Source organism: Myxocyprinus asiaticus, chromosome 40 (assembly GCF_019703515.2).
Source record: "Myxocyprinus asiaticus isolate MX2 ecotype Aquarium Trade chromosome 40, UBuf_Myxa_2, whole genome shotgun sequence".
Classification (NCBI taxonomy): domain Eukaryota; kingdom Metazoa; phylum Chordata; class Actinopteri; order Cypriniformes; family Catostomidae; genus Myxocyprinus; species Myxocyprinus asiaticus.
This window is the reverse complement of record NC_059383.1, coordinates 36,367,263-36,387,814: the sequence shown is the minus strand read 5'-3', so window position 1 is coordinate 36,387,814 and position 20,552 is coordinate 36,367,263. Positions and strand designations below refer to the sequence as shown.

Below are 20,552 nucleotides of genomic sequence, written 5' to 3'. Positions count from 1 at the left end.
CAAATTGGCCCGGTTGCTAGGGAGGGTAGAGTCACATGGGGCAACCTCCTCGTGGTCGCGATTAGTGGTTCTCACTCTTAATGGGGCGCGTGGTAAGTTGTGCGTGGATTGCGGAGAGTAGCATGACCCTCCACATGCTGGGAGTCTCCGCGGTGTCATGCAAAACGAGCCACTTGATTAGATGAGCAGATTTACTGTCTCAGAAGCGGAGGCAACTGAGACTTGTCCTCTGCCACCCGGACTGAGGTGAGGACCTACCAAGTAGTCTGGCCATGATTCTGCCATCATGCCATCTGCGAAGACAAATTTCGGGAATCCTACAGTATTTCTTTCATCAAAGGGAAAAATTGGCAATCTTACACTGTTTAGTGTGACATGCTCACCGACGGCTGATTAATAGCATTTGCGATGATATTTAGCCTCCGACAAAGATCTGGCAGTGCCAGAAATATAGCATCGCAGTCGTATAGTGTGACGGCTATTACGACTGTCAGTTGAGATAGTACGCTCCTCTCTCGCACCCCAATTCACAGTATTAAGAGAAATCCAGCTGAGTATGCTCCTTGGAAAGAAACCTGCTCCGCATCTGCACAATAGCAACAATTGTGATGAAGGGAGTTTCACCCAGTGCGCCATACAAGCTAGAAACACTACTGCCTATTTTGTTTTCCCTATGTGAACGCAGAACTTTATCATTTTTCGCACCACAAGTCTTTTTATTTCTAAATAAATCTTTACTTTTGGTAGCTAATTATTAATATAGGCTACCTCCCCCACTCGCATTCATTCTCAACATCTGTTTTGTTCTGTATTTGTGATCAGGATGTCTTATTATAGGCCTATTTGACAAAATCCATCTTTCTTTTTATATGTTATGCTTGTGATGGAGTGGTACAGGAGCAACGAAAATGCTGATGCCCTGACTTTAAAAAAAAAAAAAATAACGATCCTCCGGGCAAATCTCGCTGTTTCGCTTCTATTCCGCAATGCTCACGTTCACTGATCAGGACGATTGGGACCACAGTCGGCTACAATGTGTATTGTACAGTCTGACATAATGTTGCACAGTGTGTCATGGTGATCTCAATGTGTTCATATTGTACAGTCTCACAAGCATCAGTCTTAATGGACTGTAAAAATCCTACAGTGTGTAGTGGGCTTAAGCTACTTTAGCATGCAAATTTATTTATTTTTTACAGCCAATTTAGCATGCCAGGAAAGTGCACCTTTAACAATACCTGGCTCAGCATGGCCAGGTATAAAAAATGGCTGGCAAAGGATCGGGATCCTACAAAGTCTTCTGATCTGTCTAATATGGGGGAGACGTCTTTGAGCAGCCACATGAGGAGCAAAAAACACCAACATGCAGGAACTGCTCAAGCTATTGTATCTTCAATTAATGAGTATATTAGCATGGGTGTTACATAGGAAACCTCAACTGCAGAAAAATTCTCTAACCCTGCAGTAAAGATGCAAAAGCCTATTTTAGATATAATTCTAAACAAAATGTATGTGCTCACTGCCGAAGTACTTTGGGCACTAAAAGTAATAAATGCACACTATTCCTACAAATCATGCGAGGACATAAGTTTGCTTTTTCAAAAGATATTTCCAGGTTTTTCGATTGCAACCAGATTTGCTTGTGGCAAAACAAAGTGTTTTTATCATTTGGGCCCGCTCCTTATTTCAGAACTCTCACGTTAACAGAACTGTTTGTATGGATTAAATTTAGAATTAAATGTTTTTAGTTTAACTTTTATCAAACAATTGTCTTCTGTGTTTTTTTGTTTGTTTGTTTTTTACAAATTTGCGATTATTTGATTTCAGTGCCATTTTCAGAATGAAAGGCTAAATGTTTGGGCATGGAAATGAGCTTGAAAGTCATGGAAAAGTCATGGAAATTCATTGGTTGAAAAGAATGGGAACCCTGTTTTAAGACATCAGTCTGTAAAAACCTTTTAGTTCTCAATGCAGCCTTTATTTTTAAGAGATTTAAAAGACAGAATGTTTTCAGTATGGGAGCTGAGCTATGGGTGAAGCTGAAATCTCTCTCTTTCTTTTAGAAATAATCACTGATGATCAGATTGAGAGTGGGCTGCTAAAGCCAGATTTGAAGGAAAAGGTCATCTACACTTTGCTACGGAAACATCGTCACCAGACCAAGAAGTCCAACCTGCGTTCCCTGGCTGACATTGGCAAAAGTGTGTCCAGTGCGAGCAGATTGTTCAGCAGCCAAGAGAACGGTAATACAGCTGCCGGTTTGGTGCCATATCAAACTTCTCTCTTACACTATATCACTTTCCACAATCTCTCTTCTCACTTGCACCACCGCAACCTATCTGCTCAATCGATCAGATCATCTCTCTCTCATTTTACAAAAAGTTGCATTCATACAGATGTTTTGATGTGGGAAAAATAAAAAGCACATTTGCAAACTGCAAAATGGAAAACATTTTCATGTTTTAAATAAAATCACGTTATTAGACGTGTTTAAAAAGTGGTGATTGCATTTTTTGGGGATTTTTTTTATTTGATCAGCAATCAAATCTCCAACCATAACAGGAAGAAGCATCTTTCTCTAAATAAAAGTAACATGCTTTAGTCATACCAATCTAATCATGTTTCTTTCAGTGTTGGGGAGTAACTAACTAAAAGTAGAGATGCTACTAGCTTAACCACATTTTTAAGTAGCTCAGGTTTTTAAAAAATAGCATAGCTTTTCCAGTAACAAGCTCTTTTTTCCAACTAGTAATGGTGTAGCATGAGAAATGCTACACAAATTTATGGCAAATATCAAATGCGTGTTTTAGTGGATCGCTTTGTTACGGTTCATTTAAATGAACCACTTCAACAAAACAAACAAACAAAAAAAGATTCACCAATTGATTTGAGTCCCTGTGTCTTCTTGCAACAAAATATTTAGTAAAAGGTGCTGTAAGCGACTCATATAGCTAACTTCCGCTAGCCATCGAATTAGGCCAGAAACATACTTCATGCAAGTACACGTATGCAGATGCGAGTGCTTAAATCATTTTATCATTTACTCTCATGCCATCGCAGATGTGCATGACTTTCTTTCTTCTTCAGAACACAAGTGAAGATTTTTAGAAGAATATTTCAGCTTTGTTGGTCCATAAAATGCAAGTAAATGGGTGCCAAATTTTTGAAGCTCCAAAAAGCACATGTAGCCATCATAAAAGTAATCCGTTCGACTCAAATTCACGAGGGTTGAGGTTAAGCGTGTTGGCAAGTTCACGCGAGAACCGACGCAATCAATACAAAAACACCGGAAGCGCAGTGTTATTTACAACAGAGGAGCATAGATAATCATACATAGATGTCTCATTCGGCTGGTTTGAATACGTCAGCTGCGGCGCCATCTTGGAATTGTCAACAAGGAGAGCTGTTTGAAATAGTTTGAATGCAAGTGAATAAATGGAGGACCGAGCTCCTTGCTCAGACAGCTGCATAAACTCCTTTTGTGTCGAAAAAGTACAGCGGTCCATAGAAACAGCTGCTTATAAGGATCTACGTATGAAAATCTATGCAGAAGAGGTTAACTCCACCCTCGTCAATGTAAAAACCTCAAGCTCGCCGGAAGCTAAAATTTTTAGTAAAAAAAGTTTTAAATATTGATCTATTTCTTACACCTAGCGTTTTGCTTCAGAAGACATTAATTAAACCACTGGAATCGTATAGATTATTTTTATGATGGCTATATGATGGTTCATTCACTTGCATTTTATGGACCTACAGATCTGATATATTCTTCTAAAAATCTTCATTTGTGTTCTGCTGAAGAAAGACAGTTATACACACCTTGGATGGTATGAGAGTGAGTAAACTATGAGAATTTTCATTTTTGGGTGAACTATTCCTTTAACTGGTTGAACATGCTTAATGTGCATACTTGCGTTACTGTGGCGGTAATGAACGTCAGTACTCAAGGGGACAATAGAGTTACCTTTAAGTGTCTGTGCCATTAAATTGTATGTGTTATTATTGAGGAAATTTGCTATAAATATATTGACTTTAACTTACTTGCTCTGTTATATTCTCTTCAAACTGTTGCTCCAGCATGACAGTAATTTACTTGAAAGAGAAAACTCACAGTAGAAGCGGACAGTTCGAACAAATGTCTGCTACAGCGCCCCTTGTGGCAGCATTGAGAATGCAACATGTACTTGCGTTGTGTTATGAATTGCGATCTGATACAATTTTGGAACATCTCGAAATCCCCACCCTCTAAAGACATGTTAGCCAACCTGATGTCAGTAAACCTAAGCGCACAAATTGATTGACAGGCAGGGAGTGTTTCTGATTGGCTATGTTTTCTGATTGGGTATAAAGGGCGGGCCGCTCCCTTGACACTTTATTCTGCTTACAGAGCTAATAAATTATATCATGTAACAATTCTATATTTAAAAACAAATAAGACCCCTTAAATTGCTTCATTGTGGTTGGCTACTTTTTGTTGGTACTTTATAATGTAGCTAAATACTTTTTCAAAAGGCTAGCTTGACTGCAACTTAGCTCCTAGCCCGTAGCTTCAGAAGCTAAAATTTGAACAAAAGTAGCTTCCCCATCACTGGTTTCCTGAAATATTCAATTCTCTCCGAATTATGTTTCCCTTTCAAACTGCTATCATTTTTTCAAATCAGCTCAATGAATGAAATGTCACTTTAATCTCTGCTCTAATGATTTCTTTTTCTTCTCCCTGTCTCTTGTCCTTCCCACTTGTTTTAATGATGTGCATGCGTCCCTGTATTCCTTTCTCTTTCTCTCTCTTGATATGTGAAGCGCGCAGTCCTCTCGATCACACTGTGCCTTGCTTTACCACCTTTGAACTTGACGAGCAAATTCAGATGCGGAGAAGCAACAGCATGGGACTTCTCTGTAAGTCTGTAGTTGAAGATTAAAACTGGTTTATACTAGACTTGATCCTCTGGGTCTAGAGTTGAACACTGTTGTAGTCTGTTTCACATAATATTTTTTCTTCTATAAATGGTGTGCAGTTTACAGTATATACTGTATGCAGTAAGCAAAACTCTTATTCCATTCCAATCATAGTCACACTGTTATTTATTCATAGCCGTCATAGCCAATTGTCATTGTTCCTAGTGCTCAAAAAAAAGAAAAAATAGACAGAAATAAATTTAGTGTAGTGTAGATGTTGACTTCAAGAAAGCACACTGAAGGTCTTGAATGTGATTCTATGACCTTGTTATATTTAGTAAGATCAAACTAATCTCTTCATCAACCTCTGAAATAAGCGAATACACTCTGTGTAAGTTGTCCATCAAGTTAGTAGCAGGATTTGTTGAGAATTAGATATACAAAATGCATTTTATGTGAGACTCCTGGGCCTCTTTGTGTCTGTGGTTTTGCTTTTGAAAATTTGATTAGCTCATCATATTCTGACCTTTAACCCTGTGTGACCTCTGCAGGCAGCCCAACAACGGCCCATCGTAACCTGACCTCCAATAGCCTCAGTGATCTCTCAGACAAGCCTGAGAAAGACCAGGTATTGCGTAGTTTGTTTTTGTGCAAATATATGGGTGTGTGCATGCGAGTTCAAGTCAATGTGAAATCAAAATTGGGGAGTTTTGTCACTTTTTAGCCCATGTGTATTAGCTTTGAAGTATTAGCTATATGCTAGTGTGCTCCTAATCGTAAACAAACGTAGGCCACATCCACACTAATCCGTTCTTGTTTCAAAATGCATTGATTTCGCTATGTTTACCCTTCTCATCCACACTGGAATGGCGTGTTCCTCCACCGAAAACGGAAACTTTAGAAAACTTTAGTATGAATAATCGCATACTTTGTAAAACGAGACTTTCTCTTCTGGGAAAACTGACCAAATATGTTGATTACTCGTCATGCATTACACAGATTTTTGTCTGATTAAATGCTCCCTAGAATAGTTATTGTTACACTATTTCCAAAGGAATAAACGTCTTTTTTTGACGTCCGTAAGTCCCCTTATTTTTTAAGCCCCTCCCATACAACCACCTGGCTCCATTCTTGTATGTTACGCCCACTTTTAGCATACCGTACCATACCGTTTCCTAGTTTAAACCTCACGTGTGACGTAATACGGAAATAAAATGGGTTACGAATGCCATTTCATGTTCACCACAAAATTTTCACGCAATGTAGAAAAGAGATGGGAATCAGCAGGGACCTGGCAACATGGTATTCTATTGTCATCTTGGTCACAATACAATAATATTGTGCGATTCAAAACTGTGATATATTGCAAACTTTTACTTGTTTCTCATTTAACTTCATTTCTCATTTATATTTATTGGTGCTTTGCACAAGAGCTAAACTTTCTGTTTTGGTTCTTTGTAGATTCATAAAAGTAGTGCAGAACATAAAGTAAAATAAAAAGACTTGAAGGAATCTTTTTCCACTAAAATATTTCTGTGGATGTTCAAATAATAGAATTTGAAATGGCATTACAAAATCAATACAGTCACGTGTGGTTAAATATCTATATTTTCCCGCACATCTAATGTAGAAGCAGAGATTTATTTTACGAGAATGTAACAGAATGTTGCAAGATTGTCCCATGTACTTGAGGGTACAGTATGTTCAGTATAGCAGGAGATCAAAGCAAACAGAGAAGTTTTTCCTAAGGGAGTTTGGGTTGGAAGGAACACAAAGGTTTCACATCCCGAGGACAAAATAATTGCTTTCTTCAAACACAGTTGCACACAACTGAAACATTTTCACACAAGGACCAAATACAGTAGCTGTGGTAGTCAGTTGTGTCAATATTTGTGGATTAGCGGGAGTGGCGTTACGAATGAACAGTGTTCATATTGTGCGTCATTGTCACTACTGCAGTAATTGTACTGATAACCTCCGATGAAAATCACTTGAACACAGTTAAATATTACACAAACACAAGGTCTTTTTGTGTGAAAGTGTCACTGTGTGTTCAAAGCTGTCTGTCATCCAAACATTTATAGTTAATGAAGTGTTTTAAAAGTCGGACGGGTTGTTTATACTAGTTGTTGCTTTCAGCATTTCTTAAATCTTATCAGAGTTTTATATTAGACTGAAATATGTACTCATTTCTGTTGTCAAGGGCTCACTCTGGTTTTGCGAAAAGAGTTTGATTAAATTGGAACTTTCTGTTTGGCAGTAGCTTTTTCTGTGTTTTGTGTGTGTGTGTGTGTGTGTGATAAAAAAGAGAGAAAATTTGTTTTTGTGTGTGACCGAAAGAGAATTTAATATGGATCAGAGGATCCATCTTTAGTGAAATATTCAAGACATACAGAACACATTGTATATTGTGTGACAGATGCTGTCAATTGACATTAAGTTGTAAATAGCTTAAAAATTGTCTTTAATTATGTGCAGTTAAAAAACCTGATAATTCCGGCACTTTTTTGGTAAAATGCCAATAAACACACATTGGTTTGCATTGGTTATTACATTGGTTGGCAACCATAAACAGCCTATAGTTAAGCAAAAATAACTATATTACTTGGTGAAATAATGGTTTATTCAGATTATTTTAAATGATAAATGTGGCTATTTATTGAACGTTGGTGTGTTTTAGCAAATTGTTGTATTAAAGCAAATAGCCACTGGAGGCAGTGTGTTGCAGTCATTTTACGATGGTTAAAGGGGTTTTAGGCTCTCTGCGTTGTAGTGCTTCATAACACACCTTAACTGTGGTAAAATCCCTGTAACCTCTTTTTCTCGTTCTTTCTCTCTGTAGTTGAATAATAAATTCATGAAGAAAATACCGCGGGATGCGGAAGCGTCAAACGTGTTGGTCGGCGAGGTGGATTTCCTGGACGTGCCCTTCGTGGCATTCATACGTCTTCAGCAGGCGGTGATGTTAGGAGGCCTCACCGAAGTCCCCGTTCCCACACGGTAACCAATGGAAACACCAACACCATGACCACCCTTTTTAAAAATGTTACAATTTTTATAAATCCGTCGCTACAGTATAAAGAGTATTTACTTGTGTGTTTTGTTTTCACAGGTTCCTTTTTATTCTGTTGGGACCCAAAGGAAAGGCCAAATCATATCACGAGATCGGACGAGCCATTGCGACGCTCATGTCTGATGAGGTGTGTGAGTTATTAGTGTGTTTATATGCATATATAGGCGTGGACGTTTTGTGCGGTTTGTAAATGCAGAATTGTGTGTGACCTTGCAACTTTTTAAAATACTTCCTGACTCATCTTCGAGATCTTTTCTGGCCACTGGATTACAAACCTTGATATGTTTTTTTGTCTTAATATTCTAAAAGCAGGAGCCGACATTGAGGTTTTTGTGCTCCTTTTTGTAATACTGGTTAAAATAAATTAAATAAATCTGTGTGGCTTCGGGGTTCTGCAGGTTTTTCATGATATTGCTTATAAAGCGAAAGATCGTGGTGACCTGCTGGCAGGTATAGATGAGTTCCTGGATGAAGTCATAGTTCTGCCTCCTGGAGAATGGGACCCTGACATCAGGATCGAACCTCCTAAATCTGTCCCGTCTGCTGATAAACGGTACAGCGTCAACAACCGATCTTAAAATGAATCTCTGTGTTAAGTCAGTGAAATGTATGGCATTTAAGCAAACAATGAAACAGAGTTAAGACAACAGTGTAATTGTGCATGTTTGTGTGGTTTCAGCAAGAACATTCTCGCCAGCGGAGGGGAGGGGTTTCAGATGAACGGTGGACCGCCCAATGACGGGGATGCAGGGGGCGGCGGCGGACACGTGGTCGGTGACGAACTCAAAATGACCAGCAAGTAATAAACAAAACATGTATACAGACATGAAAACAAATAGAAACTGATATAACAAATGAAAAACTGTCCAATCTGTTGCCTATAGCTGTTAGCGCACACAGCAAGACTATGGACAACATCCGGCTTTGCGCCATATCTGATCCCATGTTCCTTTATCATTTCTTGTCCTTTCTGTATAAATAAGAGGCCAAAAATTGTAAACTGATACAAGGATCACCAACAAACAAGTTTATGAGCACTTAGCTTAGCAGTTAGCATAGTTAGCTTTTATATTGGGTGTCGTTAAATGCTATCAGTAGAACGTTTTTACTTAGTTATTTGGAAGCAGTGTTGGGGAGTAACTAGCACCAAGTAGTGACACTACTAACTTACGTAACTGCATTCTTCAGTAGCGTGACAGGAGCTATTTTCACAATAGTGTAGCTTTTCCAGTAGCCAGTTAAATTCTCCAACAAGTAGCGTTTTAGCAAAAAAAAATGCTACATTTGTCATTTAAACATGAATGCAGCAACAGAGCCAAGGGAATTGGCTTTCTCTCTCTCATATATAGTGCTGGGCAATCCAAATCATTTAAGTGAATCGGTTCTTTCGGAGAGTTCATGTAAATGAAGCAGTTAAAACGAACTAGTCACATTTATATCGCATTGGGAACTTCGATTAATTTAAGTGAATCGGTTCTTTCGGAGAGTTCATGTAAATGAAGCAGTTAAAACGAACTAGTCACGTTTATATCGCATTGGGAACTTCGATTCATTTAAGTGAATCGGTTCTTTTGGAGAGTTCATGTAAATGAAGCAGTTAAAACGAACTAGTCACGTTTATATCGCATTGGGAACTTCGATTCATTTAAGTGAATCGGTTCTTTTGGAGAGTTCATGTAAATGAAGCAGTTAAAATGAACTAGTCACGTTTATATCGCATTGGGAACTTCGATTCATTTAAGTGAATCGGTTCTTTCGGAGAGTTCATGTAAATGAAGCAGTTAAAACGAACTAGTCACGTTTATATCGCATTGGGAACTTCGATTCATTTAAGTGAATCGGTTCTTTTGGAGAGTTCATGTAAATGAAGCAGTTAAAACGAACTAGTCACATTTATATCGCATTGGGAACTTCGATTAATTTAAGTGAATCGGTTCTTTCGGAGAGTTCATGTAAATGAAGCAGTTAAAACGAACTAGTCACATTTATATCGCATTGGGAACTTCGATTCATTTAAGTGAATCGGTTCTTTTGGAGAGTTCATGTAAATGAAGCAGTTAAAACGAACTAGTCACGTTTATATCGCATTGGGAACTTCGATTCATTTAAGTGAATCGGTTCTTTTGGAGAGTTCATGTAAATGAAGCAGTTAAAATGAACTAGTCACGTTTATATCGCATTGGGAACTTCGATTAATTTAAGTGAATCGGTTCTTTCGGAGAGTTCATGTAAATGAAGCAGTTAAAACGAACTAGTCACATTTATGTCGCATTGGGAACTTCGATTAATTTAAGTGAATCGGTTCTTTCGAAGAGTTCATGTAAATGAAGCAGTTAAAATGAACTAGTCACATTTATGTCGCATTGGGAACTTCGATTAATTTAAGTGAATCGGTTCTTTCGGAGAGTTCATGTAAATAAAGCAGTTAAAACGAACTAGTCACATTTATATCGCATTGGGAACTTCGATTAATTTAAGTGAATCGGTTCTTTCGAAGAGTTCATGTAAATGAAGCAGTTAAAATGAACTAGTCACATTTATGTCGCATTGGGAACTTCGATTAATTTAAGTGAATCGGTTCTTTCTGAGAGTTCATGTAAATGAAGCAGTTAAAACGAACTAGTCACGTTTGTATCGCATTGGGAACTTCGATTAATTTAAGTGAATCGGTTCTTTCGGAGAGTTCATGTAAATGAAGCAGTTAAAATGAACTAGTCACGTTTATATCGCATTGGGAACTTCGATTCATTTAAGTGAATCGGTTCTTTCGAAGAGTTCATGTAAATGAAGCAATAAAAATTAACTAGTCACGTTTATATCGCATTGGGAACTTCGATTAATTTAAGTGAATCGGTTCTTTCGGAGAGTTCATGTAAATGAAGCAGTTAAGATGAACTAGTCACGTTTATATCGCATTGGGAACTTCGATTCATTTAAGTGAATCGGTTCTTTCGGAGAGTTCATGTAAATTAAGCAGTTAAAATGAACTAGTCATGTTTATATCGCATTGGGAACTTCGATTAATTTAAGTGAACCGGTTCTTTCGAGAGTTCATGTAAATGAATTTGTTAAAATGAACTAGTCACATTTATGTCGCATTGGGAACCTCGATTAATTTAAGTGAATCGGTTCTTTCGGAGAGTTCATGTAAATGAAGCAGTTCAAATGAACTAGTCACGTTTATATCGCATTGGGAACTTCGATTCCTTTAAGTGAATCGGTTCATTCGGGCGGTTCATGTAAATGAAATAGTTCACAAAAATGATTCGCTGATTCACTCGAGGTCCTGCGCAGCCTAAAAGAAGCGAAATATTTAATTGTTGCTGGGATATTTTGACGAATAGGATGTTTTCTGGTTTTATTAGTGTATATTTAGTAAAAATGTATATATAAAATTTTATGTTGTCATTCTGGTTATATAGGCTATATAATTAACAGGTGATGCTATTATTAATTCTGCAATATTATATTATCTATAATTGTATTGTTATATTTAAAAAATATTTTCATTTGAATTAGCTTCAAAGAAGTTTGTTCTTTGAAGCTAATTCATTTTTTATTTTATTTTATTTTTTACTTTTTCAGAAGAGTCACTTGGCTGTATTTTAACAACTTAATGTGATGAGTAGCTTGGAAAGCTACAGTTTCAAAGTAGCTTTCCCAGCAATGTTTGGATGATAAAAATGCAATGGACATCATTCATAAAACCATTCTTACTTAAACTGTTGCGTTCAATGCAACAGTTTACGTAAGAACGCATTTATGAACAATTTACATGGAAATTAGTTTAGCTTGTATTTTATGAATCAGACCCATTGCCTCTTTCTGACTCTTTATCTTTCTATTTCAGGTTTTGTGGGGGTCTCATTCTTGACGTCAAGAGGAAACTCCCGTTTTTTGCAAGCGACTTTTACGATGCTCTGCATATTCAGTCTCTCTCTGCAGTCTTGTTTATTTACCTGGGTACTGTAACTAACGCCATCACCTTCGGAGGACTTCTGGGAGATGCTACTGAGAACATGCAGGTTAGCATGCTCTGTTAATTAAACCAATTCTGTATCTAACTGTGTTGGCACTGTTGGGATGTGTGTTTGTGTCTTTTACCAAGGTGGTGCCAGACTGTTTAGCTTAGCAACTGTAGGGATTTAAAGTCTATGACTAACTCTGCATTACTGCTTTTTAAAATTCAGATAATGTAAGAAGATTTCTTTGCTTATACTGCTTATTTTGTGCTTTATATTTACATTAAATGTATGCATTTGGAAAACACTTTTATCCAAAGTATACATTTTATCACTATGTGTTTCAGTTGAGCTATAGGAATATAACTTAAAATAAACAGTCTGTGGTCCCTATTTAAATAAGTAAATGTGTGTATGTATTTGCCATCTCCTGTCCAAGCCATTATGATTATTGTAATAGTAATGGCATTCACTCTGAATGTGTGTGCTACTTTATATGTGTTTGATTATTAAACATGTCATGTTATATGTATGTTGTGTGTTTCATAGGGTGTCGGAAACAGGTGTATGTGTTGCAAGTTCGGATTTGATCTGTTCTGCATTGAGAGAGAGAGAGAGAGAGAGAGAGAGAGAGAGAGAGAGAGAGAGAGAGAGGAATATAATTTTCCTTCAAACAAGCGTGTGTGCATATATAGTGACAGGATTGTGTGTGGTGCATTCAAACATGTGCAGTGACTGCAAAGTTTGGCATATATTTAGCAGTGCATGTATGTGGCACAAGCTAGTAAGGAGGATCAGCTAAAATTAGCCTGAGATTACACACACACACAGTCACAAAAATACACTTCGGAAAAATCCTTCCAAGGTAATGCCTTCTGCGACTTTGGCGTTACCTACAAAGCTTGGCTCAGATATGTTAAATAAAAACGTTTGGTTTAGATTGCAGGTTGGCACATTGCATGCAAGGATTTTACTATCAAATCAATGTTTAGAAGGTTCTGAGTAAACTTTGAAGATTAATTATTTATGTCTTGCCCTAAATATGTGTACATACACTATATTGCCAAAAGTATTCGCTCACCCATCCAAATAATTGAATTCAGGTGTTCCAATCACTTCCATGGCCACAGGTGTATAAAATGAAGCACCTAGGCATGCAGACTGCTTCTACAAACATTTGTGAAAGAATGGGCCGCTCTCAGGAGCTCAGTGAATTCCAGCGTGGTACTGTGATAGGATGCCACCTGTGCAACAAGTCCAGTCGTGAAATTTCCTCACTACTAAATATTCCACAGTCAACTGTCAGTGGTATTATAACAAAGTGGAAGCGATTGGGAATGACAGCAACTCAGCCACGAAGTGGTAGGCCACGTAAAATGACAGAGCGGGGTCAGCGGATGCTGAGGCGCATAGTGCGCAGAGGTCGCCAACTTTCTGCAGAGTCAATCGCTACAGACCTCCAAAGTTCATGTGGCCTTCAGATTAGCTCAAGAACAGTGCGTAGAGAGCTTCATGGAATGGGTTTCCTTGGCCGAGCAGCTGCATCCAAGCCATACATCACCAAGTGCAATGCAAAGCGTCGGATGCAGTGGTGTAAAGCACGCCACCACTGGACTCTAGAGCAGTGGAGACGCGTTCTCTGGAGTGACGAATCACGCTTCTCCATCTGGCAATCTGATGGACGAGTCTGGGTTTGGCGGTTGCCAGGAGAACGGTACTTGTCTGACTGCATTGTGCCAACTGTGAAGTTTGGTGGAGGGGGATTATGGTGTGGGGTTGTTTTTCAGGAGCTGGGCTTGGCCCCTTAGTTCCAGTGAAAGGAACTCTGAATGCTTCAGCATACCAAGAGATTTTGGACAATTCCATGCTCCCAACTTTGTAGGAACAGTTTGGGGATGGCCCCTTTCTGTTCCAACATGACTGCGCACCAGTGCACAAAGCAAGGTCCATAAAGACATGGATGAGCGAGTTTGGTGCGGACGAACTTGACTGGCCTGCACAGAGTCCAGACATCAACCCGATAGAGCACCTTTGGGATGAATTAGAGCGAAGACTGCGAGCCAGGCCTTCTCATCCAACATCAGTGTCTGACCTCACAAATGCACTTCTGGAAGAATGGTCAAAAATTCCCATAAACACACTCCTAAACCTTGTGGAAAGCCTTCCCAGAAGAGTTGAAGCTGTTATAGCTGCAAAGGGTGAGCCGACGTCATATTAAACCCTATGGATTAAGAATGGGATGTCACTTAAGTTCATATGCATCTAAAGGCAGATGAGTGAATACTTTTGGCAATATAGTGTATGTATTTGCTAAAAATTCACTCTGACACAAATACGAATGCACAACAAGGCAAACATGGTGTGAAATCTCACCCAACTTGAGCTACAAATTACATTTTTACATTTTCTGAAGAAAATGTGAGCGGTCCTTACCCACGTTATGGGTGGTTACCAGGGCATTGCTATGTGGTTAATAGGTTGTTGCTAGGGTGTTCTAAGTGGTTGCTTATAGAGCACCACAGTGTGCTTCCAAAAGTGAAAATCACATTCATTTTCTTCCTAGGCGAATAGATTTTTAGCAATAAATTATAAACCTTTAAGACAAACCTACCACGAGCTTCGAGGTTGTTAATCGATAGTATATGCTTCTGTTGAAACCATCACTGCATTTTGAAAAAAATCACACTTAATAGCAGATTTTGTGGTGAAGAACTACACTGCCCATGAATCCTGTTGAGGCAGATCCACCAATCAGAGAATCACGGCCAACAAAGCACACCAAAAGAGCTCTGCAGCGACCGCCCACTCACATGACGCACTGTGAATGACGCGATTGAGTCACTCTCCTTACACTCTGAAACTACTTACAGATTTTGCAATATACTTGAAATATATTGTTTGTACTATTATAATCAACAACTTTGAATCAATAGTTTTATATTTTTACATTGTTTTTAATTCGATTACATTTTTCACAATGCTTCATGTGATTGTAGTTCATTCCCTCATGAAAGACGTTAAAGAGCACCTATTATGGTTTTTAAACGTGCCTAATTTTGTTTTAAAGGTCTCATACAATAGATTTACATGCATCCAATGTCAAAAAACACTTTAATTTGCTCATAATTTAAATTGCAGCATTACCTTTGTCAAAAACGACTCGTTCAATGATCCGTTCTAAACTCCTTTCAGAGAGCCTACTCTGCTCTGATTGGTCAGATGTCCCAGTCTGTTGTGATTGGTCTACCGCTTAGTGTAGTGTTTGAGGGCGGGTCAAAGCTGTTTGCGAGCAGCCAATGAAGACCAGAGGCGGGTTTTTTGTTACCAAATTACGTAGGTTAGTACAGGAAGTCTGGAAATACTAACGACTCGTTTCAGGTGTTCAGAATCGGTTCTTTCTTTTGGGAGTCAATAACTCCATTTGTCGTGCACTTTGATTTTTGAAACTTTGCAGACTTTTTCACATTCACAAACAACTATATAACACACTACATGAAAGGTAATATTTGAAAAACCATAATAGGTGCTCTTTAAGTACACAAAGTCTTTTTGGCCAATTTTCAAACGCTTTTTTGCTTCAAATCAAATTTTGTAATGTTGTGATTCACCTCAGCGCTTCTTGGTTTGGTTCATAGCTTAGAACTCTAATGAAGGATTTTATTAAATAATCCAAATGGAATAAATGAATGGGAAAATACTTCCAGAACCAAAGCGGCTGAAAAAGTGGGGGGGCAATGTTGTGCTTTATTTGCATAGATAGGTGCCTACTTCAATGTAAATCTATGGGATTTTTCTACCCATTTTATTGTCTGCCAGGCCAAAACCATAATTTAAATAACTTTATCCTGTCAAATACTTATCAAGCACAATTAAAAAGAAAAGAGAAGACAAACAAGAGTAGTTTTTATTGGAAACAGAAACTGGTCTGAATAAACAGTTTCAGATTTGACTGTCAGGCAAAAGCGTGCTGTCAGAAATCAGCTGACATCACATAAGGGCTCAAATCTGATAAGAATTTGATTTTTCATTGACACAGCATTCATATCAGCGTGCAAATGCAGTACATTGCGTTTTTTCTCCCACTAGAGTCACTACTTGTCTTTTTGTAATTCTCTCTGTCTCTCTCTCTCTGCAGGGCGTGTTGGAGAGTTTTGTCGGGACGGCGTTATCGGGTGTCGTGTTCTGTCTGTTAGCGGGTCAACCTCTCACCATCCTGAGCAGTACTGGGCCTGTGCTAGTCTTTGAACGGCTGCTGTTTAACTTCAGCAAGTGGGTGTCATACTTTAGTACATACTTAAGCAATAAGCCAAGAGAGTCAAATTAAATCAAATCAAATCACTTTTTTGTCACTTCAAAAAATTATGAGTGACAAGCTTACATTGCAGTCGTACTGTATATGCACAATGTATAATTTACAATATTCATAATGTACAGATGCTTTTACCACTGTTAACAGGTTTTGTTAGGCACAACTTGGTGAAATAATTGTAGATTAGGCACTCAATTGTAACTGTGGTTTATTGGATGAACACAACAGTGGCAAATATTAAACATTCCATCAATATAAGTCTATAGGATTTTGGGATATTTTATTGTCCACTGTGTGAAAAGCGTAATTCTCATCAGTTATAAAAGTCATAGCAACACGAGTCAGAACAGTCTGTGCAGAGTTTGGTGGATGTAACTTGAAAGCTCTAGGATGAGTTACAGTCAAAAATCTTGGTCTTGATTTAGGGATTTTAAAAAAACAAAAAGGGATTTTTGTAGAATATTTGTTGGCTTTGTCAAGCCAACTTAATAATCAAGTAAACAATTATTTTGCCTAGTAATACAGTTTATTAGCCTAATTGTAGATGGTTTTAATGCACTTGGTGCATTAATATAAAATACAATTGTTGGATGGTCACAGGTGTGCATATATTAGCTATTTTACGGCAATTTAGAATGTAACTCAACCAATCAGATAGTAACATCTATAGTAAATATTAAATAAATAAAAATAATAATAATAATAATAATAAAATTTCTTTTTACAGTTACTTCATAAGAGATGTTTTAAAGACACATTTTCAGTTAAACAGTATTTTATTAATTTATTGTAGAGATTTTCTAAATAGTTTTGACTAGTCCCTCATTTGTAAAAAAAAAAAAAGGGAAAAAAAGAAGCATAAATCACGGTTACAATAAGGCAGTTACAGTTGGAGTCAATGGGGCCAGTCCAAAAAGATCCAAATGCACATTGTTTCTAAAGTATAGCCACAATACGTTGGCATTATATTTGATAACATGATTTTAGTATGATAAAATAGCTTAATAACCGTATCTGTGTGAAGTTATATCCAATATCACAACTTTGTTGTCATGGCGACATAACGGCGGAAAATCTTGTAATCTGAGAAATGCTGTTAAATCCCTGATTTTATCACACTAAAATCATGTTAAAACATATAATGTTTACATCTTTTGGTTATACCTTTGAAACCGTGTGTATTTTAATGTTTATGGACTGGCCCCATTCACTTCCATTGTTAGTGCCTTATTGTTACCATGATTTTTGCTTCTTTTTGTCTTTTTTTTTATAGACGTGGGATGAATTTAAATAGTTTTTGTGGTAATTAACATTATGCCACAAATGTTGTTGATTGAGCTTAACTTGTATTGAACCTGGAACATTTCTTAATGTACTATCCTTCAGCTAGAAATGCGGTGCTTGACCTGTAAACTAAGGTTTTAGTTGCAACAGAACAAACAACATTCCTTGGAATTTAGTTAGTGTGTCATTTTAGGCACAAAATGTTCCGAGTTATCTGGAATCAAGATACATCTTATTGTTTCCCGTTTCCGCCAAGGTCCAGTCACTCTGTCTGTTTGTGTGTGTCTTTAAATGTGTGTGTGCGCGCGCGTGTGTGTGAATACATTTCTCTGTCTTTCTCTCTCTTACAGGTTTCAGGTTTCTCTGTTTATGTTCCATTATGAATAATTGAGTCGGATTTCACGTGTGTGTCTGCTGAGCGTATTAGTTGAGTTTTGTTGAGGGTTTCCATCTCTAACGCTAAGTCAAGGGCTATAATTACAGAGACATGGCCAGTATGATATATTTGATGAGTCAGAGGTACCATGCTAACATGATTAGCATCGGAGCCTTCTTAGTCGACAAAGTCATCTGGATTGAGTCCGTAACACAAGGAGCTTAAGCAAAATGTTTTTTCTGAATTTAACTAAATGATTACTCTGTACGTCCATCATGTGACCATTTAAGAATATATTACTTCCAGGGTATGTTCAGAATGAAACACTAGCTTACTGCATACTGTATGTTTCGCATTTTTAATAATATTAATGTAAAATTGTCTTCGTTTTTACTTAGTTTTAGTATTCCAATCAAATAACAAGTTGAGAAGGAGATTAAAATTCAGTTCATTCATAACATTAAAATATGCTGCTAATTTAGTAGCACATTTTAGCTAATTTAGTAGATCATCCGGCGATTCTGCATAATTTCTTTGCATACTCTGTGCACAGTAAGCAAACTGCATTCGACTTACATACTGCATATTTTTTTCAATTCTAGTATGTAGTTTGCCATGTCGAACATACTCTTAGTCCTTTTATTTTTATCCTCTCATTGGTTGAGTGAGTGCTATTCTCGTAACTTCTAATAGGATGGTTGTTTTTTGCTAAAATATTTGAGAAAATAAAAAATATAAAAATCAACAAACAAAGAGAAAAGAAAGAATTCTACAAAGAATAGAATTTACAATTACCACCACAATTCTGTTTCTCTCCACATGGTCCTCACTGAGAGCCCCCCCAGAAAGGCCAAATACCTGTCCCATTTCTTACCATACTAATCTGCCAAGCTGTTTATATGACATCTTTTCAAATGCACCATTCTTGAAATGAGGGAGCACCAATTGACTTCCATCCTCTAAGAATTATTTGTCTGCAAATCATTACACTAGTTTGGACCCAGCTTTTTGTATATTTGTCACCTACTTTAATAACCACCCCATCACCCAGTATACATAGTCTGGGGCAGAATGTAATTTGAGTATCTAAAACCTCACAAATTCTGGACTCTTGACCAGAATTGTTTAATCTTAGTGCAGAATCACAGAGCATGGGCTTTGTCTCTATCCTCCAACTGACATCGCTAACATGTAGGTGTGTCTTTTAAACCAAGCCTAAACAATCTAGGAGTCCAGTAGAAATTTTGCAAAATCTTAAACTGAATAAGCCGTACCCTTGCATCCTTAGACATAGTTTTAATTTTTTTATTTTTTATTTTATTCTTTCCCAGTCCCCATCCTCCAATACCAAGTTCAAATCTCTTTCCCATAACCTCTTAAGAGCTGTTAAGGCCCCTTCACTAAGACTGAATCATTGAGGAATAATACACAATGACGCTTCATGACCCTTTACAAAGGCCGTGAGCACCATACAGAGGGTGTCTGCAGCTTTAGAGGGTTATGTACTACCACCAAAAATAGTACAAAGTAGATAGCGCAGCTGTAAATACCTGAAAAATTGAGACCTAGAAATCCCAAATTGCTGTGTTACATTTTCAAATGATCTCAAAGCTCCATTTTCATAAAGGTCACCAAGTGTAGCAACACCCCTCTCCATCCATTCTTTCCAGCAAAAGGGGGACTTGCTAATACATAATTTGGGTTTCAGCCATATGCTTGAGGAAACATTTAGGTAAGTACGAAACTGAACATACGGGAAACCTTTGTCCACTCTGCAGTGTGAAATAATGGGATGCATTTATACTTCTCTAGGCAATTTGATAGAAAGACTTTGCAATGGTGAGATTGGGATAAGGACCACTTGTTCAGTGTTGGACTAGGGAGGGACCTGGGTAGCTCAGCAAGTAAAGACGCTGACTACCACACCTGGAGTCACAAGTTCGAATCCAGGGCGTGCTGAGTGATTCCAGTCAGGCTTCCTAAGCAACCAATTGGCCCGGTTGGGTGGGTAGAGTCACCTAATCTGTCACAAACTGTTGACTACGGCACAGTAGCGATTCTCCTGTACAACAGGAAGAAGTGTGTTCCAAGTTGCGCATTCGCACAAGAACAAAGAATGCTGTAGCCGTTCTGTCAGCAGCTGTTGCTTAAAGTCCCTGATAAAGGGGAGAGAGGACAGCCATGACGGGTTCCCCTACCAAGAGGAAAAAAATCTGAAATGAATCTATTAGTTTGCACTGCTGCAAATAGTTGTTTATAAATGAACTTAATCCACCCAATAAAAGTGTTCCCAAACCGGAAATATCCAAAATCTTAAAAAGATAGTCCCATTCCCCCCTATCAAACACCTTCTTGGTGTCAAGTGAAATGGCAGTGATCAGGGTCTGATCATTCGCTACTGAACACATAATATTTATAAAACGTCTAATATTATCAGAAGAACTATGACCTCGTATAAACCCCACTTGATCTGTATGTATAATAGATGTAATTACTCTGCTTAATCGGTTAGCCAGAATTCTCCCTGATCCAGTTAGATGTAAAAATATTGTCTAAAATTATGGCTAACCATTTGGGTCTTTATCTTTTATAAGAATGAGACTGATCAAGGCTTGCGCCATGGTTGGTGGTAGTTCAGCTTTCTTTAATGAC

At 37.8% G+C, this 20,552-nt stretch overlaps 1 protein-coding gene across 7 annotated transcripts in view; it reads left to right on the top strand.

Moving 5' to 3' along the window:
- The window catches only part of LOC127430974 (electrogenic sodium bicarbonate cotransporter 1-like), a 71,891-nt gene that overhangs the window by 31,219 nt on the left and 20,120 nt on the right, over window positions 1–20,552 (top strand). For 6 of the 7 annotated variants that reach the window (XM_051681109.1, XM_051681113.1, XM_051681108.1 and 3 more), the window contains exons 6-14: window positions 2,064–2,243; window positions 4,801–4,896; window positions 5,448–5,524; window positions 7,739–7,896; window positions 8,009–8,096; window positions 8,368–8,522; window positions 8,649–8,768; window positions 11,820–11,994; window positions 16,067–16,200. In XM_051681109.1, the coding sequence (XP_051537069.1) occupies window positions 2,064–2,243; window positions 4,801–4,896; window positions 5,448–5,524; window positions 7,739–7,896; window positions 8,009–8,096; window positions 8,368–8,522; window positions 8,649–8,768; window positions 11,820–11,994; window positions 16,067–16,200 (1,183 nt within the window). The remainder of the gene's footprint in view (window positions 1–2,063; window positions 2,244–4,800; window positions 4,897–5,447; window positions 5,525–7,738; window positions 7,897–8,008; window positions 8,097–8,367; window positions 8,523–8,648; window positions 8,769–11,819; window positions 11,995–16,066; window positions 16,201–20,552) is intronic. The other variant, XM_051681114.1, reaches the window with a different exon arrangement.